At 44.4% G+C, this 25,608-nt stretch overlaps 1 protein-coding gene across 1 annotated transcript in view; it reads left to right on the forward strand.

Annotated features, from left to right (window-relative positions):
- Positions 1–613: 613 nt before the first annotated feature.
- The window catches only part of LOC136644171 (acyl-CoA (8-3)-desaturase-like), a 43,341-nt gene continuing 18,346 nt past the window's right edge, over positions 614–25,608 (forward strand). The window contains exons 1-8 of the mRNA XM_066619772.1: positions 614–838; positions 7,948–8,058; positions 11,929–12,126; positions 17,587–17,688; positions 17,818–17,946; positions 24,286–24,343; positions 24,582–24,658; positions 24,781–24,878. Coding sequence (XP_066475869.1) covers positions 614–838; positions 7,948–8,058; positions 11,929–12,126; positions 17,587–17,688; positions 17,818–17,946; positions 24,286–24,343; positions 24,582–24,658; positions 24,781–24,878 — 998 coding nt within the window. The remainder of the gene's footprint in view (positions 839–7,947; positions 8,059–11,928; positions 12,127–17,586; positions 17,689–17,817; positions 17,947–24,285; positions 24,344–24,581; positions 24,659–24,780; positions 24,879–25,608) is intronic.

A 25,608-nucleotide genomic window follows, 5' to 3' on the forward strand; every position in this document is an offset into this window, starting at 1 on the left:
GGCAACCTATCCAATTTTCCAGGGCTGGTGCAGCTGTGCTAATGGGGCATGCACTGCATCCTGTGGTGGGGAACATGTGTCCCGACCTCAGGGCTGCACTGCGGCTGCAAAGGTGGATAGGACTGGGCCCTGAGGGTGCACTTCTACGCATCTTTTCCTGAGAGTAGGCCCCATTGAATTCAGCAGAACTTACTTCTGAGTAGACCTACCTAGCATTGAGCCATGGGAGCCCAAGCCTATGCCTCTCTACTCAGAAGTAAGCTCCATATAACCAACGGACCTTACTCCCAGATGGGCCTGCAGGCATAGAGCCCAATCCTCAGAAGTACGCCCCATTAGACTCAACGGGGCTTACTCCCAAGAAAATGTGGCTAGAACTGGGCTGAACTCAGGAGAGGCGACCGAATGACTGGAGAGGGGCTTGGCTGTGAGCCCGGCGGAGCGCCTCCCTCAGCACGCGCGCTTGGCGGCCGGCGAGGGGCGCGTGGGAGCCAATGGCTCGTTCCGCTCTCAGGAAAAGCCAATCAGGCACCTGCCCAGGGGAGGGTCGGGCTCTGAGCCCTCCGAACCCCCGCGCGCTTGCCTCCGGCGCAGAGCGGGCTCGACCATTGTCATGGCGGCTGCTCGGCGGGGCCCCGTGGCGGGAACGAGGGCCGAAGGGCGGGAGGGCCGCTTCTTCTCCTGGGAGGAGGTGGCGCTGCGCACGGGCCGCGTCGCGGCCTTCCTGCAGCAGCGCTGGCTGGTGATCGACAGGAAAGTCTACGACGTGACCAGCTTCTGCCAGCGCCACCCGGGAGGCCCGCGGGTTCTGTGTCATTATGCCGGGCAGGACGCCACGGTGAGCAGGGCGGGCCGTCGCGCTGGGCCCCGAGGCAGGAGCCGTTGTGGGAAGCCCTGCCCTGCCCTGCCCTCGACAAGCGTCACGCGTGCTTTTGGCAGCCGCAGCTCCACAGTCCGCTGCGTTGGTGGACGGGTGTGTGGGGTGCCGGTGCGAGGCCCTCCTGCCTGGCAGTTCTGCTTTGGGCCTGGCGCTCGGAGAGCTTGGGGTTCATCCAAAGCAGGACGTGCGGTGGGTGGGGAGGCAGGTGAGCCAGAGCCTCCCCCCCACTCGCCGTGTGAGGCACCCACAACCCACGCGCCTCCCCACCAGAGTCCTTTGAAAAGCAGCACTCCCTGTGAGGTGCTCAAGCATCCACAACCCACGTGCTCTGGTTGTGGATACTTGGGAGCCTCACATGGTGGTGGTGGGGAGGCCCTGCCTCACTGCGCATGGGTTGTGGGTGCTGGGGCACCGCACACGGCAGTGGCACTTATTGAAGAACTCCAGTGGGGAGGCTTTGCCTCACTGCACATGGGTTCTGGGTGCTTGGGTGCCACACTGCAGCTGCGCTTTTCAAAGGACTCTGGTAGGGAGACTGCCTCACCTACCTCCCGGCCCCACCCAACGCACCACACATCCCTGATCTGTAGATCCCAATTATGTTGTTACGATGCTTTGGAAACTGCCTGCTAAACTGGCTCTCAGAATTGTCCTTTGAAAACCTTTTCCTTTCATGTTTATGCTTAAATAACCACTTCTTAACCACCAGTGTTAGATCACTAGTGTAATCTAAATTTGGAAATGCAGATGCTCTTCATTGTAACCCAGGAGTCAGATCATGCCCCTACAAATGAAATACCAGCAGTAAAATCACCTGCAAAATGTATTACCTTGCACAAGTGCAGGGTGTATCTGAGAAGAAGCCTCAGCTGTGTTCCCATTGTTCTTAGAGATCTGCTACAAGCCTCAAGAGTTTTGTTTTTTTTCAGTTTTATTGATGTTTAATTTTAAAGTATACATTCCACTTATATTTACATAATCATACATCAACAATCTTTTTTCCCCTTTTTTCCCTCCCCCCATGAACAGCGACCATTAACATTAAGTATTTATATCTGCAGCCATAAGCACACCTTTTGGATTTTATCCATTATAACAATATTTGCCCCCCCTTCCCTTACCCATCTTATATATCTCAGCCATTTCTTTTTTATCTCGGTTTTCTTATCTTCCCATGTCTTATCTTGTTTCAATATTGATACTATGTCTGATTGTATCCATTCATATAAATACCAATTCCATTTTTCCACAGTCCATTTTGATGCATCTTTCCACCCATATGCTATAACTGCATGGATAGTTAGAATCATAGCTTTGAATAAATCCTGATTATTTTTTTTACTTTATTATTTCCCAAAACTCCCATAAATAACATTTTCCCAGAGAGCTCCAGCTTGTTACATAATTCCTCCACCTTTTCAAATACCAACTGCCAAAAATCAATTACCTTAGAACATTCCCACCAAAGATGGGCATAATAACCCTTTACCCTCCTACAGTGCCAACAATTTGAATTCCTTCCCTTAATCATATAAGCCAGTTGGGCAGGTGTCCTATACCATTTCAATATTAATTTCATCTCCAATTCTCTAAATTTTTCCATTCTAATCTCCAATATTCCTTTCATTATTCTGTCGATCTCCTGTACTGACATTCACACCTCTCTTTCCCATTTAATTTGTATTAACCTAATCATATAGTCTCTATTCATTAAATTGTATAACTGTTTTGCCATACCCTTTTTATTATCCTCTTTAAGACTATATATTTTTTCAAATTGAGTATCCTCTTCATTTAAAACTCGGGAGTATCTTTGTTTTAAAATATTATATAAAGCCAAGATCCTTAACCAGTATTTTCCTCCCACTTTCTCCAATAATTCTTGTATAGGAGTGAATATCCCCTGAGGATTGTATAAATCCTTCACTCTAAAATAACCCTTTTCCTTTAACATTTCCCAAAAAGTTTTTTCAACGTTTTTAAATTCCTCACTCAAAAATTCAAGTGGGGTCCATTTAGAAAATTTTGGCATCCAATTGGGTTGCATTTCCCCCCAAACTTTTAATGCTAACTGTCTTGGTCCTATTGTAATTTTAATTTCCTTTTTCACTTTCTGTGTAAATATTCCAAAATTACCACCTCCTCTGTTTATTATATCTTCCCATCTCACCCATTTATCCAAATTTTTCGCATCTGTTTCCATCAACATCTTAATTTGGAAAGCTTCATAGTAACTTTCCAAATGTGGCAATCCCCATCCTAAACCTTCCTGTGGTGAATATACAACCTTCCTTAAAATTCTAGCTTTCTTCTTCCCAAACACCCAATTTTTTATTTCTTGGTCCCATATAACTAATTGGTTCTTGGGAATCCACTCTGGAAGCACCTGAAATAGATATAGCATCTTAGATAAAATGAACATTTTAATTGCCCTTATCTTCCCCAAAATGCTTAAATATCTATTATTCCAGTGATTTAATTTTTTTTGTACCTTCCTCCATGTTGTTTTGTAATTTGCATCCACCAAGTTTTTGGGGTTCTTTGTTATTATTATTCCTGAATATTTAATTCTCTTAACTCCTAATTTTATGCCTGTTAACTTTGCTATTTCTTCTTGTTCCTTTAATTCTATCTTCCTAAACATTATTTCTGATTTCTCAATATTTACCCCTAAACCAGAGTATGATTTAAAATCCTCTAAAATTATCATTAATTCTCTCAACGCTTCCAGAGGATTCCCAAGAACCAAAAGTATATCATCTGCATATTAATTTAATTTAATTTCCTCCTTCCCTACCCTATATCCTTGTATTCTAATACTATTCCTGATTCTATCAGCTAAGGGCTCCATCACTAAAACAAACAACATTGGGGATAAAGGGCATCCCTGTCTTACTCCTTTCTGAATGTGTATTTCCTTAGTATGACCATCATTAACTTTCATCATGGCTTTGCCTTCCTTATAGATTTCTTTTAAAGCATTAAAAAAAACCTTCAAAACCAACTTTACTTAATACTTGAAATAAATACCCATGATATAACGTATTAAATGCCTTATATACATCTAATTTCAAGAAGGCAAACCTTCCATCAATACTTCCATGATATAAAGTATTAATAACATTCCTTATAGGGTGTCCAATGTATCTTCCCTTTACAAAACTGTATTGATCCTCTCCTATTAACCTTGGGAGCAGTCTCTCCAGTCTATTTGCTAAGATTTTTGCAAAAATTTTATAGTCTTGATTTGCCAGGCTAGTAGGTCTATAAGAATTAGGATCCACCGGGTCCCTCATTTGTTTCAAAATTATCATAATTTCAGTATTCCTCCAAGAATCCGGTGCTTTCCCTCCCCTCAATATCTTATTAAACTATGTAGTCCTGGAGCTATTAAATTTCCAACCATTTTATAAAATTCTGCCATCAATCCATCTAAACCTGGTGACTTCCTATTTTTTTAACTTCTGTATAACACTCAGAATTTCTTGTTGTGTAATATCGTCATTTAATACTAACAAATCCTCTTCCTTGATTTTATTGACTATAACTTAATCAAATTGTTTCCCTTCCTCCGCTCTAAATAAATTGCTATAAAATTTTTCAAAAATCTCTCTTATCTGACTATCCTTATAAACCTTCTTTCCCATTTCATTTCTTACGCACAACAAGCCTCAAGGGTTGGGTGTTCATTCCACTGCACATTTATAAGAACAGGTCACACAGAGATTTTTTATATATGAGATGTTATAAGCCAGGAACTAAATAGCCACAAACTCTTATTCTTATCGGGGTGTTTCTTCTTTGCACAGGAATACAGCTAAACCTTGCCAGATGAAGAATTCAGGTGCAATCTTATGCACACTTACCTAGGTGTAAGCCTCATTGAACCTCTGTTCAATGGAGAGAGCACTTAAAAACCCTATTGAATCCTTTACTGTGATAAAGTAAAATTTCAAATAAACAAAATTTCAACACGTATGCATTTTAATCATTTTACACAGTTAGATGTTAAGCCATAAATAGGCTCAAAAACAAAAGAGCACTGGGCACATGCAATATAGTGGAAGAATTAATCAAAGAGGATATCCAAACTACCAGTAAATGGCTTATGAAATTATTTAACATCATTTGGGATAGTGAAGAAATCCCATCTGAATGGAAACACAGTATCATTATTCCATTTTTTCAAAAAGGGAGAGCCATCTAGCTGTAATGATTACCATGGTATAATACTTCTGTCAAAGCAGATGAGAAACCACCTTCAGTGCAGGTTTTAAATCTAGGTTGTGCTGGTTTGGCCATATACTGCGTATGAACAATTCTCATTTAGTCAAGCAAACATATAATGCCAAAAGTACTGGAAAAGCAAAAGTACCTAAGCAAAGGTGGCTTAATAATATCCTAGAGGACTTGAAATATGCAAATGTGGTTTACCATATTTGGTAATATACCTCACAACTGTCAGGATTGCATGGGATGGCTTAATATAGTTGAGGACACTACTACATTGTTTCAAAAGGAACGTGTTTTATAACATGGCCATTGACAGCACACAGAGTAATTTCCCCCAGTTTAGTGAGATCCTTTTGGAGCTTTTCTGGACTTAACTATCTAGAAAAGTTCAGTATCATTCGTAAATCTGACCACCTCTCTGCATATACCAAACTCTTCAGTCCCCAAATTGGTGGGTAAACCCCACATAACAGTGACATTTTGCTTCCAGGTAAACCTGAAGCTGCATGAGGGAAGGACTGAGTTTCAGGGAATTAGGAATTAGACAGAAAGGTGGCTAAAGAAAGAGATGCATATAGAAGAGAGGTTCCCAAACTCCTCTAAGATGTAGGGAATCTCTTAAATAGTGGCAGGGCAGGGAGTGGCCCTGACGGTGCCACAGCAATCACAGCATTGACCCAGGGACATTCTAACGTATCCAGGGGGCTCCTGAAGCCTCCTTGAGGATCCTGGAGGCTCACAGCGCCTTCTTAGCCTCGGTGCGGCTGCCCTGAAGTCTGATCGCTGATCAGAGCTCATTTCTGAACCTGGTTTGTCCCAGGCCAGTAGTACGTAATTTTGGTCGCTCTCTTCTGCATTTTTTCCATTTCCACTATATCCTTTTTGAGATGTGGCAACTAGAACTGGACGCAATACTCCAGGTGTGGCCTTATCATCAAATTGTACAATGGTATTATAATATTAGTTTTCTTTTTCTCAGTACCTTTTCTAATGATCTCAAACATGGAATTAACCTTCTTCACTGCTACCACACGTTAGGTTGACACTTTCATCAAGCTGTCCACCAGCACCCCAAGATCTCTCTCCTGATCTGTCACAGTCTGCTCAGAACCCATTAGCCTATATGTGAAATTCTTGTTCTTTTCCCCGTGCGCATGACTTTACATTTACGTATTTACATTGAAACGCATCTGCCATTTTGCTGTCCATTCTCCCAGTTTGGAGAGATCCTTTTTGAGCTCTTCACAATCTCTTCTGGTCTTTGCCACTTGGAAAAGTTTGTTGTCTTCCACAAACTTGGCCACCTTGCTGCTTAACCAGGTCATTAATGAACAGGTTGAAAAGCACTGATCCCAGGACAGATCCTCAGGGCACACAGCTTTTCACCTCTGTCTATTGTGAAAATTGCCCATTGACACCCACTCTCTGTTTCCTGGTCTTCAACCACTTCCTAATCCATGAGAGGACCTGCCCTCTAATTCCCTGACTGTGGAGTTTCCTCAGCAACCTTTGGTGAGGGACTGTATTAAATTCCTTCTGAAAGTCCAGATATATAATACCCACAAGTTCTTCCGCATCCACATGTCTGTTGACCTTTTAAAAGATTTCAGTAGACTTCCATTCTTCAATAAATCCAAAGACAGTAGCTTGTATGCTACAAACTACATTCCATGCAGGGCCAACCCAAGACCTCTTGATGCCTGAGGTGGCATGCCAAATGCTGCTTCCCTTTACCCAATGATGTGCCTCCCTCTCCTCCTCAGATTCCAGAGTTTTAGCTCAATACTTTCCTCCCACATTCTCTCTTTTTCTGTGTTTCCCTCTCCCTTTTCCAATCCAGAGAGTAGAAAGTAAAGGAGGACCAATTAAGACAATTTGGTAGACCAAGGTGGACCCCCCCCCCCCGCTGCAAATCTGCTGCCTGAGGCAACTGCTTCAGTTGGTGTCATGGATGGGTCAGTCATGTTTCCATGAATGAAATCTCCATTGAAATCAATATGACTTAATGCTTAGTATAAAGAAGTTTATGATAAGCATGATTAAGGCATTTTTTTGCTTTCAGATGGAGAAAAAGAATGACACTCTATAGAATGTCTGTGGTCATCCACTGTTCCACTTAGCTAATATATATGGAGTGGCATGCAAACAAGGGGGCAGTCCTAAACCTGTGTTAGGCCAGCGCATGTCCCCTGAGCCAGCCTCGGGGTGTCGCGAAAGTGCCGGTCTTAGAGTGTCACAAAAGGGAAATGCATTCCCTTTGCCCCGGGTTGAGCCACAGGTAGCCTCAACCTCACTTTGTATATGGGGCAGGCCTGTCAGCCTCCTCGTTCCAGCACGGTTTAGGATTGGGCTGCTCATGTCCTAACCCCTGCTCACTGGGTAACAGGCACTTTTTCAAGTGGGTGCTCCTCTTTTTAGCAGGGGGAGAGTAACTGGCCCTCCCCACTCCAGCAGTGTCTTTTCTAGTGGCTGTCTGCTGGTGTTCTTTTGCATCCTTTTAGATTGTGAGCCCTTTTGGGACAGGGAACCATTAGTTATTTGATTTTCTCTGTAAACCACTTTGTGAACTTTTTGTTGAAAAGTGGTATATAAATACTGTTAATAAATAATAATAGTTTGTACCAGTACACAAGTCTAACTTGGCCCAGCTTCCTCCCAAGGAGGCGCAAATGGCATGTTTGCAACCCTCTTGGGCTGGCACAAGGAAATTGCACCGTCCCAAGTCAACGGCTTGATCACACCCTTAGTTTGTATCTTGCAAGAGGACATCAGAGGCCCACTTTTATCTTTTTTTAAAATTCTGCATGATCCATTTTGTAATTTTTTCCTGTCAGGATGCATTTACAGCATTCCATCTTCATAAGACCCAAGTGAGCAAGTACTTGAATTCACTGCTAATAGGGGAACTAGCACCAGACCAGCCTAGCTCCGAGCCCAGCAAAAATGTGAGTATTTTTAAATAGTCAAAAGTAGGAAATGGTGGGTTATTTTTTTTCACAGTGAGGCTACGAAGGGAAATAATCCTGATTTTTATGTTATACTGATAACTGTATCCCAATATATGGTGTATAATTATAAGTGGTTCCCAAATTGTTGATCAGGAACGACTGGTGGGTAGCTACCTGATTTTTGGTGGGTCACCAATGGGTGTCGGAAAGATCAGATAACTAATTGCCTCACAGCCCAATCCTGAGCTGCCTGGAGCGCCCAGGCTTGGCGGCACCGAAAAGGGCTGCCACTGAATCCTGTGCCTTCCGCGCTACCGCAGGAGGCTCCTCGGGAGAAGGGGACATTCGTCCCCCTGAGTAAGGTAAGCAGCCCCGCAATGGACTGCTTACACAAGTAAAGGTGCTTGTGTAGGGTGCGCAGCCCTCCACGAGCGCCCTGAATTCTGTGAAGCTCAGCTCTGTGGATCCTTCTGCCTGCCCCCTGGCACGCCTCACACCCGCCCCTTGGCACACCTTCTCCCTGTCCTCGCTGGCCTCTCCCCTCCCCGGAATGCCACCTCTGGAGGTGGCACAAGTCAGAGGAGAGCAGAGTGACTTGAAGTTGCTCCATTCTCCCCAGGAATGGGGGTTGGGATCCGGCATAACTGCTGGATCCCAGCCCTGCTCCCTGCCCGCCCACCCTCGGGGCCACCCTCCCCCACCCAGGAACGCCTCCACTCACCTACCTTTTCCGCTTGCGTCAGCCCAGCTGGGCCGACGCAAGCATCTGAGAGGAAGCTGGTGCGGAGGCTTCTGTCAGCCTCCACAGGCTGGCGCGAGGCACAAACATGCTTTATGGCATGTTTGTGACCCTCCCAACCCAAAAGTAATTTGGCACTGGCCAAAGTAATTTCTAGGATTGTGCCTGAAAATGCAGATTACTTAAGTAATCTTAAAACACTCTGAGCCCAATCCTGAGCTTGGCACTCTGGCTTTCCGCCAGAGCGCACTGTTGGAAACATGCCGTAAGACACATCTGCAAGGCTTACTGCCGGGCGAGCCCATGCGCCCGTCCTCCACTGCTTGGTGGTCTCACGGACTGCCGAGCTGAGGCACAGTAAGTGGGGGCAGGGAGGAGGCATTCCGGGGAGGGGGGAGGCATGGGGAGGGCAGAGAGAGGGCAGGCTGGAGGCGTGACAGGGAGGCGGGGGGCAGAGAGAAGGCGGGTGGGAGGCGTGCTGGGGGGAGGGAGTGGAGAGGCAGAAGGCGGGTCCGGTGGAGCTGAGCTCCACCAGATCCTATCCATTCGTGCAGGGCTCGGCGCCCTATGCGAACACCTTTACTTTACCACCAAGCTTTTGGTCAGCGGTAAAGTGAGTAGCCCCATTGCAGGGCTGCTCCTCTTACCTGGGAGAAGGGGATAAAAGGCCCCTTCTCCCGAGATGCTGCCTGTGGCAGGCTGAGGCATGCAGGATGCGGCAGCAGCCGTTCTCAGTGCCGCTGCAGCCACATGCTCAGGATTAGGCTGCCCAATGACAGTAGTACATAAAGCACTGTTCAATAATACAATTTCTTATACACCAGTCGTTCCGAAACCTTTTAGCATCAGGATCCACTTTTTTAAACAACACTCTATTTATTTATAATAAATAAATAAGGGAGCAATCCTAACCCACTTTCCAGCACCGACATAAAGGCAATGCAGCTTCTAGGTAAGGGAACAAACATTCCCTTACTTTGAAGATGATTCCGTGCATGCCACCCAACTGCAGGATGCAGCATACATCCCATTGGCACAGCTATATCAGTACTGGAAATTTGGTTAGGATTTGGGCCTAAATAAAATTTCTTTCTAGATCTCCTTTTATAAAAGTTTGGTAACCCTAGGTGAATCCCGATAAAGTCATATTAAAAAGTGTTGTATAAAAAACTAACTAGGGAGCAAGAACTCAATCCAAAGTGCCCATTTGGCCAGTGTAAGTCCCTTGTGCTGGCCAAAGAGTGTCTCAAAAGTGCTATAAAGCACTTTTGCACCACTCTTGGGGGAGATAGGCTGGTGCATGTATGTGCGCTGGCCTCCTTGTGCCGATATGAGCCCCGGAGCCTGGCAAGTTTGCACCTGCTGAGTTGGGGGGGGGTCATGGGGAGGGCAGGGAGGAGGTGTTTTGGGGTGGGGAGAGAGTGAGCGGTGGGCGTTCCTGGGACAGGCAATCAGGGAGCAGGAGGCAGGGCCTAACCTCATTCCTGGGCAGCCTAGGTCAATGCCAGGCTGCTCAAATTTGTGCCACCAATTTAGGTGGTGCAGATCCAAGTAGCCCCATTGAGGGTTGCTGCGACTCTCCCCAAGGGTAAAGGGTAAGGGGGAAAATTTGCCCTTGCCTCGGGCTGAGCCTCAGACAGACCAAAGCTTGCGCTGGATACAGTTAGGATTGCACTGCCCAACCCACAGTGGGATTTACTTCCAAGTAAACATGCATAGAATTGTGCTGCACAACTACTTAATGACTGAAACAATATTGCAAACAAAATATAAATTTATACAACCAGTAGTGTACCCGGGAAGTCAAATGCAGCAGCTGCTTGGGGGGGGGGGCAGCCCAACTCCCCTTCGCCACCGGTTTTGTTGGTGCGATCAGGAACTGCATCAACAGTGGCTGCAGGAGCACAGCCACTATCGGTGCGGTTCCGCGGTGATCTGAGGGCCTCCTTCTCCTCCTCCCCTTTAAAGATAGGTAGCCGTTCTCCAATTTTGCCTCCAATTTTGGGCGGGGGGGGGGGCAAATGTCACTTCCAGCTCCGATGGAGCATTTAGATTGGTTATATAGAACTAGAACTAAAACACATACCAAACTTTTACAAGGTTTCCATTTCTGGTTCCTTAGCCCTTACTTGTTAGAAATGATTGGGTGAGTAGCTATTTTCAAGGTTGTGATTCTAATCATAAGACTGGAAAATAATCAGTTTGAGAGGCAAACTCTTTAGTTGGCCCGTGGTGTTTAAAACATGCTGTTTGCCACTATTAGTGTTAGACTGTGTTTATTTATTTAAAATGAATGCTGTGCTATGGGAGGTGTGAGATGGTGGTTGTCTTTAAAACGTGGATTGTTGTGCTGCAGTTATAATCCAGCCATGGATATTTCCCAAATTTTATAGCAATTCCTCTTGGGAAAAAGAAAAACTGCAGAAATTGTGGAACAACTCATAGCCCTGTGCTGTGCATATTTAAGACAGCTTGTGACTTTTCTTTACTGACTAAACTCAGCTCAGCTGTGGGGATACCAAGAATTGGGTAGCTTCTTCCCATACCTCGGTAATCACCACAGGACTTGGAAATGCTGTTAATATCACATAAACACGTGGTACTGCATAAACCCCAGCAAGAGACTGAGGAATACTGTGAATTTGTAGCCTTGTATGTCCGAGATGAAAAGCTGGATATACCTGAACATATCTCCACTTTAGAATGTTTTACTGCATTTGCTCAGTAACATGTGTACCTGTGTACACACGTTTGCATGTGTGTCAAAACGTGTTCTAGAGATCTTGAACTGTGGGATCATGATCATGGGCACACCGCATGGCACAATAGAAGGGTTAACATTTGAGAGAGTGAGGAGGAGGCAAGAGTCAGAAGTAATCAAAAAGAATAGTATTTGAGGATAATGCAACAATTTTTATGAAAGTAGGTGATGTAGAACTGCAGTAATACAGCAGTGAAGATTTCATGAATGCTCCAAAGTATGGGATGAAGAAGTTGGAGTGAGAAACACTTTGGGGCAAAAAGAGGAAGAATAGTTTGTGTTCTGGTCAGACTTTGTAAAAGGAGTTTACCCATACTGTAATATTTGTCCCCGGAATAAAAGAGAGCTGTAATGTGTGTTTCCACAGCAGTTGCTAGTTAAAGACTTCCGGGAGCTGCGGTCTATTGTTGAGAAGATGGGACTTTTGAAGCCCAACAGTCTCTTCTTCTTCCTGATTTTTCTTCATATTGTGCTGCTGGATGTTGCTGCGTGGTTGACCATTTGGTATTTTGGGACATCCGTAGGACCATTCTTCATAGGTGTTTTACTGTTTACTACTGCTCAGGTACAGTGCTGAAACCACTATGCAGTCTTGGAAATCAGTCTGTTCTTCAGTGTACTGAGGATTTCAGAAATTCCAGGGATTTCATGAATTTGGGCCACAGTTCGAAGAAACCATACAATTAGCTCTAGAGGCTTTGACCTTAGTTCAAACACAACAAAATTGCCAGATGATAAGTTGGAACTTTGGAAAGTTTTCAGCTTGTATTGTGACGTGGGTTGGTTCCTTTTTTGTAATGTCAAAATCGGAACTTGCACTAGCCTTGCATGTTCTCAGTTTTGTTTTAGCTGAGTCTCCTAAAATCAGTTTTCAGTTCCAGGGTTCAACCCTTATCACTGTGAAATAGGATGTTTATGCATTTGCACCAGAATGTTTTACCAAAACAGAAGAAATCACCCAGTCCCTGCTAGCACACATTCCACCCCTGTTTAATAAGACAGTGATGGCCTGTCTCTGTACAAGCACTTCTCCTTAGTCATGACACCGTTTGAAGGGGCAAGATGCACAAACAGAGCACAGTGAGGAGATGCCCTGCCCTGAATAAATGAAAGAATATCTCAGATGCTTCTGGAACATTGTCTCATTTGGATTGGCATCAGTCAGAGGCATCACTAGGGTTTGCGTCACCTGGTCCGAGAGCTCATTGCATCACTCCCATGATGAACCTCCTTCCATACCAGACCATCCAGAGTAAATTACAATATCATACACACAGCCTAAATGCAGTGTGGCATCACTAGGGTTAGTGTCACCCTCATTAACTTTATTTATTTTAATATATAACAGTACAGGTCACTCAACAAATCAGTAACCAACAAAAAACCAGTGATGACACTCACACAGTTGAATAAGAGTTCTAGTATTCGCTCTGATACATGGAAATGAGAACAGACTAATACTAATTTTGAGTAAAGGAAGTCCACTTTTGTAACACAAGGCAGTTGTGTTTTTCCTTTCTGGTTATTTGGCTACAACTTTTGATAAAATACAGATGTTTCACCATGATAGTACAGATATTTGTTTCATTGTGTTCTGCATTAAATCACCCATCAAATGATGTACAGGTGGAGCCTATTTATATGCGTTAGTTCCATGTTGTGCTAAATTCCATAGAGTTAAGCAAATACGCTGCAGCCTGACACTTGGGGCTGGAAGGAAACTAAGGCAGCTGTTATCAATCCCCTCCCCTCCTTCACCTCTCCCTCCTCCTCCTTTCACAGATGGGATGCTGAGCTTTTAAGAGTCCAGTCCTATGTGTTTCTACTCAGAAGTAAGTCCCATTCTAGTCAATGGGGCTTACTCCCAGGAAAGTGTGGATTGAATTGTAGCCTAAATCTCCTGCTTTGCTTGCTGGGAAGGCTTGCTTGCTGAGCTGTTTTGTTTGTGTCAGCTGGAGCAGGAAAGCCTGCACCATCTCAGTGGGGGGAGAGATATGGCACACACTCCCTGGGAAGGCTTGCTTGTGTCGGCTGGAGCAGGACAGCCTGCACCATGGGGGGGGGGGGGAATTGGGCAAACACTCCCTGGGTTTTTTAAAGCAATCCCCTGTTGCTACCGTACCTGCTCCTGTGTGTGTGTGAGTGAGAGAGAGTGAGAGCACTCCACCTTGCTGCACGTGCTCTGGCTACAGAGGTTTTCCGCCCCCCCCCCTTCCCCTCTTCAGCTTCTTTGCTGGCTCAAGGGCTCCAGGAGTCTTACTGTTCCTTAGAAAGGGGAACCTCTTCCATGGCTCCAGGGCTATTTCCCTGCCTGGGCGAGGTGGAGCCTTTTTACAGTGTTTTGGGCTGCCTTGAAACACCATCGAGACACCAGCGCAGGCAAAGGAGGCAAAGGTGTGTGTGACATTCAGTTCCCCCACCCCATTTGATTTGAGACAAATCCGTGGATAAATAGGCTGCACCTGTGTAACATGATGATATTACTTGAAAATACCAAGATTTTCATAGTTTTGGCCACTAGTGGTGCCACACATACCCCCTCCCGATCGTCACCCAGTGTGTTCTGTAACCCCCACTTCCCATACCTCCCTGGTGATGCCACTGACACTAGCCAGGTCAGACACAGCCCAAATGCTTCTTGAAGAGTCCAGTGCTTAAGAGTCCAGTGCTTCTTAAGAGTCCAGTGCTCCTTCTAGTCTGGCAGATGCTCAGCATAGGTAATCCCACAGGCTTGTGGGAAGGGGTAGTGGTGGTCTTTCTGCAGGGTAAAAGAAGGAAAGGAGAAGATAAACGCACCACAGATACTCGCCCATAAGTCGATCTCACTGATAAGTCGAGGGCAGGTTTTGAGCCCCAAATCATGGAATTTCTATGACCCTCAGATAAGTCGGGTTAAACTTAGGGGGGATCTGACAGTAATTTTGTCTGATTTTTCCTGAAGCCAGATCCTGAAAAATAACCTTCCAGTAATTGTTACCTAAAAACTGTACAGTTTCTAATTTATTAAAAATACAGTAAGATGCATTTTTGTTCATTAACTTTTAAAATTCTGGTCTTCACAACATTTGTGTAAACACTGTCAGAGTAAGTGCCTGTAAACATCATACCAGTGGAACCATCAATCAAATCCTTCTTTAAGGTGTCTGGTGTGTTAAGCCAGAGGCTCTACATATAACATGCAACATAAAACATGCAATTGGGAGTGTGCAATTCTGTTCACAGCAGGGAGACAAGCAACAAGGACTGAGCTGCGCACAGTTGCAACCCTCTTTACTCAGAAGCAGACCCACTGCTTTCCATGGGTGTTATTCTTAAGTAATGGTGCACTGCCTGGGACTTCGTTTCAGAGGGAAATGAGGATCCCATCCTGGGGTTTTAAAAACCAGACCCCTAAACTTGGGGGGGGGGGGTTGAAACTCTTTGCAAATGACTTGCCAGGAATGTTCAGAGGCAGCAAAAGAAGGAGGCATTTCCCTTCTTCTCCAAACTGGAAGGGAGACAAAGGGGCTTCTGGGAATTGTGGGGAGGCTTTGTGGGAGTATGTGCTGCATTTCCATAACAGCAGCCCATACAGACTACAATTCCCGGAAGCGCCTTCTCTTCCTGTCTGGAGAAGAGGCTGCCTCTGAATACCGTAATTACTGGTAAAAATTCTCCTTTTTCTCCACCTGCTTCCTGCTTCTCAGCCCATTTCCACGCCCCCCCCACTTACCAGACAGCTGCTGAGCCTCCATAAGCTTCCCAGAAGCTCCCAGAGGATTCTGCTTCAACTACTGCACTGACCCAGGTATAAGTCGACCCAGGATCTCAGGCTGTATTTTTAGGCATAAATTTTTCGACCTATAGGCGAGTATATACGGTGATTAGGGTGGGGCTGGATTTGGACTGCAGGCTGCCAGTTTCTATCTCTAATTGGATGAAGAGTTATAAAATGCAATCTGGCCAACAGATGGTTTCCTATCCAGAGCATGGGTACCCAAAACCCCAGCCCATGGGCCATTTGCAGCCCTCAGAGACCCACAATCCACAGAGAGCTCCAGTGAGCCTCTGGCACTCCAGAGACTTTCTGGAGCCCATGCTGGCCCGCAGCTTTGGGCCGAGTTTGCACAATGCCTTTTGCAGCATGACTTCATTCTGGTTCTCCATTTTCTGTTTGGAAAAATACTAGAAGTCCTTGGTGTGTTTATTTAAATTTATTTAAATAAATTTAAATTTATTAATTTATTTTTCCAACCCTTGACACTGTTCCAGATATATATTGCAGACCTCATGCCAAAAAATCTGGACACCCCTGATCTAGAGAATCATAACACTGCCTGTGGCTAGTCATTATTAATCTGGTCACTTTTACAACATGGATCATATAGAACAGGTACCCGAAAATTCTTGGACCATATCCCATTCACACCTAACCATTGGTTGGCTCCTATCTACCTCAGCTTCCCTTCATAATATGAACTTTTTATCCCTAACCAACTTCTTCCCAGCTGGTTTTAAGAGAGAAAGCAATTACCATTCCCATATTTCTTCACCCTGATATCCCTCACCCTCCAAAGATAAGTGATATGGTGGTCTCAGTCTTGTAGCATCAGTCAGCTATGAAAATACTGGTGGCATCAAGATAGGAGGAAGCTGAAAAAGAACCAGGTTCCTCACCTCTACACAGTTAAGCTGACCATCACTGCAATGAAAGAACTGTCTGTATTGGACCCTGGAATCTGTGTCGGAGGCTTCAGTCAAGGCCTGGAATTTGAACCTCCTATTGTGTGCTAGCTAGGGCTCTCTTCACAGATTGGTTGCAGGGTGCCCTTGAACATGTGTGCACCAACCATCCTTGCTAATGGATAATGCATCTGAATTAGGGTGAAGGGTTATAACAAAAGGTTATCCTTGATTAAATCCTAGCACCATTTTCATGACAAACAATTGACTATGATAAGTAAAAGTTCTCAAAGGCCTTGGTTTGTAATAAGTAGACACACTTAAATGACATAATTCAGATCTAGTTTCTCCAATTTGGAAGGGATCCCTGGACATGGGACATAATATTAGATCTGTCACTCAATTGAAGAAAACTTAGTTGCTTAATAAATCTGTTTTTATCAATTAAATCTGCATAAAATTGCATGCATGCAACTAAAATGATATAGTTGAAGAATGTAGCCTATGTGATTTGTTTATAGATGGTGCATGCACATATAGCAGGTACCATTTTAGGAAAGGCATTTCTTAGTGAGTAAAAGCCTCTTCTAAGAGGATGGTTGCCATTTGCCGTTTTTATAAATATATTAAAAGTAACTTTAAAACAATGTGTTTCAGTTCTCTAAAAGGGATTTTAATCAACTTGATTAACTAACGGACAGCCCAATCCTAACCTGAGCCAGCACAGCACAGCACAGCCTATGCTATATCCAGGGCAGGTTAGGAGGTGGCTGGAAGTATCCTCATGGTAAAGGGATATTTTTCCGCTTATCCTATGTCAAGCCCCAGCCTGCCCTGTGGGGCTTCTCATATCTGCACCAGCGATATAACTGACACAAATCTGGAAAGCCCATTGTAATACTCCAAAGGCTGGGAGGGGGGTTAGGGTATAACAGAGGAGGCCTCCATTGATCCCAGACCCAATCCGCCCCATTCCACCCTCCCCTGTCAAGAAACACCCCCTCCTTGTCCCCCTTCCCACTCCCTTGCCACCCAGTGCAACCTTACCTTTTGCTGTCCAGTCAAATGGCTGGATGCAGTGTCAGTGGGGTAACTCAGGTCTTCCTGTCAGCACAGCCTCCTCTCTGGGTGCCACAAACGTGCTTTACAGTACATTCACAACACTTTGGCCAGCAGAGTGGCTGCTGCTCCATCTGAGAACACAGTTAGGATTGCATTCTAAGGGTTGTAGCCTTACACAGAACTATTGTATTCGCATGATGATTAAAAATGTGTAAAAAAAATTTTGTAACTTGCATTGCTGTCATTTTCTGTTTATTGAACCCAAGCCTTGTTTTTATAATAATCCCTTTTTATTTTACAGTCCCAAATGTCATGGTTCCAGCATGACTTGGGGCATCTCTCTGTTTTTACCAAGTCTAAATGGAATCACCTGGTTCACACCATCTTAATGGCCATAGTGAAAGTAAGTATCTTTTGCTTTTGAAGCAGAATAATGGAATAATGAAGAGAATAATGGAGAAAACAGTTGTGTTTTTGATAGCACATGGATTTGATTTCTATGCTTTTCTCAATTCTGTGTTCTTTTCTGTAGGGAATGACAGCTAGTTGGTGGAATAATCTACATTTCCAGCATCATGCCAAACCTAACTGTTTTCGTAAAGATCCTGATCTCAACATGCACCCCATTGTGTTCGCTTTGGGGAAGAAACTGGCTGCAGAGGTACATTTTCAAAGTGCATTATTATTATAAAATGCTCAGAAAGAGCCATCAGAAGGAACTTAGAGCTGAGAATAAGCCATTTCCTCAATGTTAGACAGGTCGCACTACATCTGTGTCTTCAGTTTTTAGATTATCTCAATCCTCCAGTGTCTTTCAGAAAAACAAACTCTTCTAATCTCACTTTATAACAAGAATCTTTTCTATCTTCTTTGAGACCCACAATTAGATCCTTCATAGAGGCAAACAGATTCAACCATATGAAAAGAAAGTTTGTACTGACCATAGTTTCTCATCATGACTCAATTCATAGACCATTAGCAAAGCTTCGTTACGACTGTTGCTCTGTCCCAAGAAGCAGCTGCTCCATGAAGTTAATAATAATAATAATAATAATAATAATAATTAATAACTTTATTTTTACCCTGCCTTTCTCCCCAAAGGGACTCAAGGCGGCTTACAACAGGTTAAAACAGATTAAAAACATAATTTAAAAACAGATAAAAGCATATTAACACATATCATAAAAACAGTAGTCAGATAAAAAGTAGTAAAAAGGTAAAAAGTGCATAGAGCAGCAAGTCATAAAAGAATCAGGCCTGTAAAAAATTAAAAGATGTTGAAAAGATGTTAAAAAGGCCGAGAACTCAGAGGGCGTGTTTAAATAGAAGGGTCTTCAGGCCTCGCCAAAAAGTCTCAAGAGAGGGAGCCTTTCTTAAGTCAAATCAAGTTGGGAATGAGTTTAGAAAGCCCAGTCTTGAGTAGATGGCAAACAAAAGCAGATAAGCAGCTCTGCTTTATACCTTGCCTGTTGTATGTCTGGAAGTTCAAACTAAGGTGTAGCACCCCTGCAGAACTGGACGTTCTGGGTTGAATGAAGAAGAAGGGCTCGACTAAGTCCAGGAGGGTGCCCGCATGGTTAACCAGCCAAGTTAGAGAGGCCGTAAAGGACAAGGAGGCTTCCTTCCATAAATAGAAGTCTTGCCCTAATGAGTAGAATAAAAAGGAACATAAACTGTGGCAAAAGAAATGTAAGAAGGTGATACGGGTGGCCAAGAGAGACTATGAAGAACACATGGCCAGCAACATTTAGGGGAATAATAAAAGCTTCTTCAAATATGTTAGAAGCAGGAAACCCGCCAGAGAAGCGGTTGGCCTGCTGGATGGTGAGGGAGGGAAAGGAGATAAAAGGAGAGATGGCAGAGAAATTAAATGAGTTCTTTGCATCTGTCTTCACGGCAGAAGACCTCGGTCAGATACTGCTGCCCAAACGGCCCCTACTGACCAAGGAATTATGTCTGATAGAGGTTAAAAGAGAAGATGTTTCAAACCTAATTGATAAATTAAAAATCAATAAGTCACTGGACCCTGATGACATCCACCCAAGCGTTATAAAGGAATTGAAGAATGAAGTTGCTGATCTCTTGACTAAAATATGTAACTTGTCCCTCAAAACGGCCACGGTGCCAGAGGATTGGAGGATAGCAAATGTCGCACCGATTTTTTAAAACGGGAGGAAGGGGGACCCGGGAAACTATAGGCCAGTCAGCCTAACATCTATACCGGGTAAGATGGTGGAATGCTTCATCAAAGATAGAATCTCAAAACACACAGACGAACAAACCTTGTTGAGGGAGAACCAGCATGGCTTCTGTAAGGGTAAGTCTTGCCTCATGAACCTTATAGAATTCTTTGAAAAGGTCAGCAGGCATGTGGATGCGGGAGAACCCATGGACATTATATATCTGGACTTTCAGAAGGCGTTCGACACAATCCCTCACCAAAGCCTACTGAAAAAACTCCACAGTCAGGGAATTAGAGGACAGGTCCTCTCCTGAATTGAGACCTGGTTGAAGATCAGGAAACCGAGAGTGGGTGTCAATGGGCAATTTTCACAATGGAGAGAGGTGAAAAGCGGTGTGCCCCAAGGATCTGTCCTGGGACCAGTGCTTTTCAACCTCTTCATAAATGACCTGGAGACAGGGTTGAGCAGTGAGGTGACTAAGTTGGCAGACAACACCAAACCTTTCCAAGTGCTGAAGACCAGAAGTGATTGTGAGGAGCTCCAGAAGGATCTCTCCAAACTGGCAGAATGGATAGCAAAAAGGCAGATGCGTTTCAGTGTAAGTAAGTGTAAAGTCATGCACATTGGGGCAAAAAATCAAAACTATACATATAGGCTAATGAGTTCTGAGCTGTCTGTGACAGATCAGGAGAGAGATCTTGGGGTGGTGGTGGACAGGTTGATGAAAGTGTCGACCCAATGTGCGGCAGCAGTAAAGAAGGCCAATTCTATGCTTGGGATCATTAGAAAAGGTATCGAGAACAAAACGGCTAATTATAATGCCGTTGTACAAATCTATGGTAAGGCCACACCTGGAGTATTGCGTCCAGTTCTGGTCGCCACATCTCAAAAAGGACATAGTGGAAATGGAAAAGTTGCAAAAGAGAGCGACTAAGATGATTACTGGGCTGGGGCACCTTCCTTATGAGGAAAGGCTACGGCGTTTGGGCCTCTTCAGCCTTGAAAAGAGGCACCTGAGGGGGGATATGATTGAGACATACAAAATTATGCACAGGAAGGATAAAGTGGATAGAGAGATGCTCTTTACACTCTCACATAACACCAGAACCAGGGGACATCCACTAAAATTGAGTGTTGGGAGAGTTAGGACAGACAAAAGAAAATATTTCTTTACTCAGTGTGTGGTTGGTCTGTGGAACTCCTTGCCACAGGATGTGGTGGTGGCATCTGGCCTGGGCGCCTGTAAAAGGGGATTGGACAAGTTTCTGGAGGAAAAATCCATTATGGGTTACAAGCCATGATGTGTATGTACAACCTCTAGATTTTAGAAATGGGCTGTCAGAATGCCAGATGCAAGGGAGGGCACCAGGATGCAGGTTTCTTGTTATCTGGTGTGCTCCCTGGGGCAGTTGGTGGGCCACTGTGAGATACAGGAAGCTGGACTAGATGGGCCTATGGCCTGATCCAGTGGGGCTGTTCTTATGTTCAGATATGTGTGAACAATGGAGAGCAGAGTTGTTACCCAGTTAAATCGATCTTCATTGATTGGCATGAAATTATTTGCTTATTAATCAGTATAATTATCAATATAATTTAATTGATAGATTTAAGGTGCAATCCAAAAGGCACCCTGGGCCGACACAAGTCCCTTCCGCCAGCCCATCATTGTAGCGAAAGTGCTGTAAAATGCTTTCACACCGACTTAAGAGAAGGGAGGCTGGCGCATGAACATGCGCCGGCCTCCAGTGGCCGGATTGGGCCTTTTTGCACTGGCGGATGGATAAGTATGCACCAACCTTTCCAGGCTGGCGTGCAGGTCTGGTGTGGGCATGGGGAGGACGGGATGCTGGGGTGTTACTGGGAAGGTCAGGCTTGGCAATTGGCCCTTATATCGGTGTTGATGCGCCGTCCGTGTGGCATTGCCAAGATGGGTTTAAGATATGAAAGACATAGTGCTGGTATCCATATAGGATTGGGCCACAGAATGTTTATTCCAAACAGCGCATACAGCTGACTATGTAGCAATTCAAACTTTTAGTACTGTTTTATGTTTATTATGAAAGTAGTACCTCAGAATTCTTGCTTTACTTTGTCAAAACAGTCATCTTGCATCTATGGGGCATTATTGCACATAAAGAACAAGCAATACTACATACAATATTATATACTCTTACTTAACAACTTAATTAACTTAAAATGATTTCTGGACTGGGACACCTCCCTTATGAGGAAAGGCTACAGCGTTTGGGGCTCTTCAGTATAGAAAAAAGGTGCCTCAGGGGGGACATGACTGAGACATACAAAATTATACAGGGATTGATAGAATGGATAAAGAGATGTGCTCTTTCCCTCTTACATTACACCAGAACTAGGGAACATCCACTAAAATTGAGTACTGGGAGAGTTAGGACAGGCAAAAGAAAATATTTCTTTACTCACCCTGTAGTTAGTCTGTGGAACTCCTTGCCACAGGATGTGGTGATGGCATCTGGCCTAGATGCCTTTAAAAGGGGATTAGACAGGTTTCTGGAGGAAAAATCCATTTCGAGTTACAAGCCATAATGGGTATGTGCAACCTCCTGATTTTAGAAGTGGAATACCTCAGAATGCCAGGTGCAAGGGATGGCAGCAGGATGAAGGTCTCCTGTTGTCTTGTGTGCTCCCCGAGGCATTTGTTAGGCCACTGTGAGATACAGGAAGTTGGACTAGATGATCCAATGGCCTGATCCAGCGGGGCTGTTCTTATGTTCTTAAAATTGTTGTGTCTGCTCCTTAGCAGGCTGCCCTCATATCAGGCTACTCTCAGCGTTCTTTGCAGTTTTGCTTAATTTAAGCAGACTGTACAATCAAGCATCTTCTTCATTTGTATTCCAGTAGCCTGAATAGAAATAAGATTAACAAAGTGGCCTGTTCATAGTTTCTTGGAAGTAAGTCCCATTGAACTTACTGCCAAGTAAATGTGCACAGGATTGTAGACTTGGTCTTCTAGCACATACATAGGAGTTAGTCCCATTAACAGCAATTGGGTTTACATGCATAAGCTTGCACTGCATAATTACTGTGTTCTCCTAAACTTATTTCTGCCCTCATCGCTAAACTAATTAATGCTGTACTAACTGCTGATTCTTTGCTGATTGCTGTAGTAGCATAGCTAGAGGGGAGCCAACTGGTAAGTACCAGGGATGGGAAAACCCAGCGTGACTTGACTTGAGTCGAGTCGCTGAGTCACTGCCCCCCACAACTCGACTCGAAAAAGAGTCATAACGGGGGCGCTTTCTGAGTTGCTGAGTCACCCTTTTGTGACTTGAATGAACTCGTCGCCCCCCCTTTAAAAAGTGGAAAAAAACGGGACTGCTGCTGGGGAGAGTGTGTGTGTATGTCAGAGCTCTCTGAACACTCCTCTGCTGTTCCCACCCATCTGTAAACAGGGCAGAAGGGGTGGGAGGGATGGCAAGAGAGGCAGGAGAGAAGCAGCAAGAGGGAGGAGAAGGGTCATGAGCAGCAGCTGGGAGACTTACCAGGACAACCTGATCCTTGGCAGCCCTACTCACAAGTAATCCCATTTGCTCCAACCATTCAATAAGGGTTGCCCCTCCTCTGCAGCTCTTCCTCCTGCCCTCCCTCAGCCAATGGAAATATGAGAATGCTGATCCTTTGCCCAGTGATCATCCCTTCCTTCCTTCCTTCCTTCCTTCCTTCCAGAGATGGGAAAATAGAGCCCACCTCCCACTCCTGCTTGCATTAACCTTTCCTGTCTCCTGGCTGGAACTCCCTTCTGCTTGCCGTCAGAATGCTGGCCCCACAAGGTTTTCCACATGGTGAAAACCGTAAGCAAGCACTCTCAGATACAGGCAGACTTGGAATCAGCATGCATGGGGACAAGGGCCAAGTCAAGGGGGCCCTGACTCAACTCTTTTTCAGTCTTCTACTCATGCGACTCATGAGTCACTGAGTCATCCAAAATCACGCATTTTCGCAACTCAAGTTCAAGTCACTGACTCGAGTTTCCAGCACTGGTAAGTACTGCAGGCGCTGCAACACACCATGTTAAGTGACCTTCCTACTTGCCATCAGAACCATTCTGGGCAGCAACAGCAATACGCAGGAGATGCTGCTTAATTTGGCAAGCACCTGTGTGTTGCCATCACTGCCCGGAATGGCTCTGGTGGTGAGTGGGAAGGGCCGCTTACATGGCGCATTGCAGCACCTGCAGTACCATTTTGCCCCCCCCAGCTATACTACTGGACTGCTGTACTAGTTACTATAAAATTAATTCATCCCAAGCATAATTTATAGGCCATCTTCAATTTCAGTTGGCTATACTTTGAACATGTATCACAGCAGCCAAGACTTTTAAGTTGCAAAAGTTTGAATGACTTTCTTGGTCTGATTCTAATAAAATAAGTTTCCAGCGTCCTCACTAGATGGTGAAAGGGTCTCCTGGCCAGTGCTACAACCTGATACTCCAGAAGCTGTGATGACTCCAAAAGCATTGTAAGATGCTATCTGTAGAGAAGGTGAATCCCGTCAGTGACAGATGTATTCATCCCCAGGTCGCTGAACTTACTAGCTATCCTTTCTTCAGCATTATTTGGATTCATTTTCAGCAGGAAACTGCAAAGCTCAGGGCAAGCATAGTCCAGTGATTGCCCACCAGATGCTATTCTTACTGCCAACATTACCATAGATTGCGAAGGTACAGGTACCTCAACTGATCTTTAAGCAGATATTGTCCGCCATGCTGCCCCTTCAGATTGGTAAGTGATTGAGTGGATGTCTGTAGCCTGGGTGAGCTACTGATCTCTCTTTCTTCACAGCTTGGGATGCAGAAAAAAAAGTTCATGCCTTACAACTATCAACACAAGTACTTCTCCAGTAAGTATCCCTGTCACTGAGAGCAATAACAACATTTGTTTATCACATACCATGTCACCTTTGATTTAATACCTCTTAAGGGACATTGGGAGAACATAACTCTTTGTGACCAGAAACAAGGGCTTGGTCATGCTACAGCTGTTTGTTTTGTGTGTGTATTGTTGGATTTTTTTTGGGGGGGGGGTTGATTATTTGTAACAAATACAAAAGTTTTTGCACGTTTTGTTTCTTCCAACAGTCATTGGCCCAGTTTTGCTAGTTCCCTTCTTCCAATTGTCTATACTCTACTTCTCAATCAAGCGCAAAGAGTGGCTGGTAAGTATGTTTTCCATTTTCCAGGAACACAATGCTAGGGAGAGCCTACTTTGTGTGCAGTCTCCTGGCTCAGTGCTACTGTGTGATTTAGTGAAGATTATCTTCTTTTTCATCTTTGACAGGAACTTGCCTTGATCGTGACCTTCAATATCAGAATCTGTCTCAGCTATGTCCCTCTTATGGGATTTAAGTATTTTATGGTGTATTATTGGCTGTCCAGGTAACCCTAAGAATTCATTTAACTGTTGAGCTCTCATGTCATTTACTATTAATGTTTAATCTCAAATTCCTGAGAATATAGGCTTTTCTTATCCATTATAATTTGTGTCTTCTAGGCATTTCATGTTAAAGTCTTCATTCATAAACAGTCACCATGCTTCTGTATTATAGCAGACTCTAGAGAGCACTACAGTCTTATCCCATTTTTCATTGATCCCATAAATTTAGATTGCTTATTCAAAATACTATCAAAAGAAGTCTTTGTCAATATCTTACAGGTTCTAGGAAACTATGGCTCCAGGGAGAAAATGTCCCTCTTGTCCTATTTTAATAGCATAATTGAAGGTCTGGTCTAATCATTATACCAGATATGTTACAGAGATTGACTTAAGTATCTGGAACACCTTAGATCAGGGGTGTCAAACTCATTTCAAACCAAGGGCCTAATAGCATTTATGATGCCTGCTGAGGGCTGAAAGTGATGTCATTAGGCAGGAAATGATGTCAGTAAACAGGCCATAACCAAAAATAAGCACTTTTTCTCACTTAGGAACTCATTAGCTGCAAATGACAGAAGAGAAAGTATTCAAATCTTGATCATATTTCAAAATATGAGAGAGCCCAATTTTCATGTGGGCTGCCCTTTCAGATGTAACACCTCAGCACTGCTCAGCAGATGAGAGCCTGAGGGCCAGATGAAAAGCTTCCATGGGCCGCATCTGGCCCCTGGG

The sequence above is a fragment of the Tiliqua scincoides genome, chromosome 1 (assembly GCF_035046505.1).
Source record: "Tiliqua scincoides isolate rTilSci1 chromosome 1, rTilSci1.hap2, whole genome shotgun sequence".
Taxonomy (NCBI): Eukaryota; Metazoa; Chordata; class Lepidosauria; order Squamata; family Scincidae; genus Tiliqua; species Tiliqua scincoides.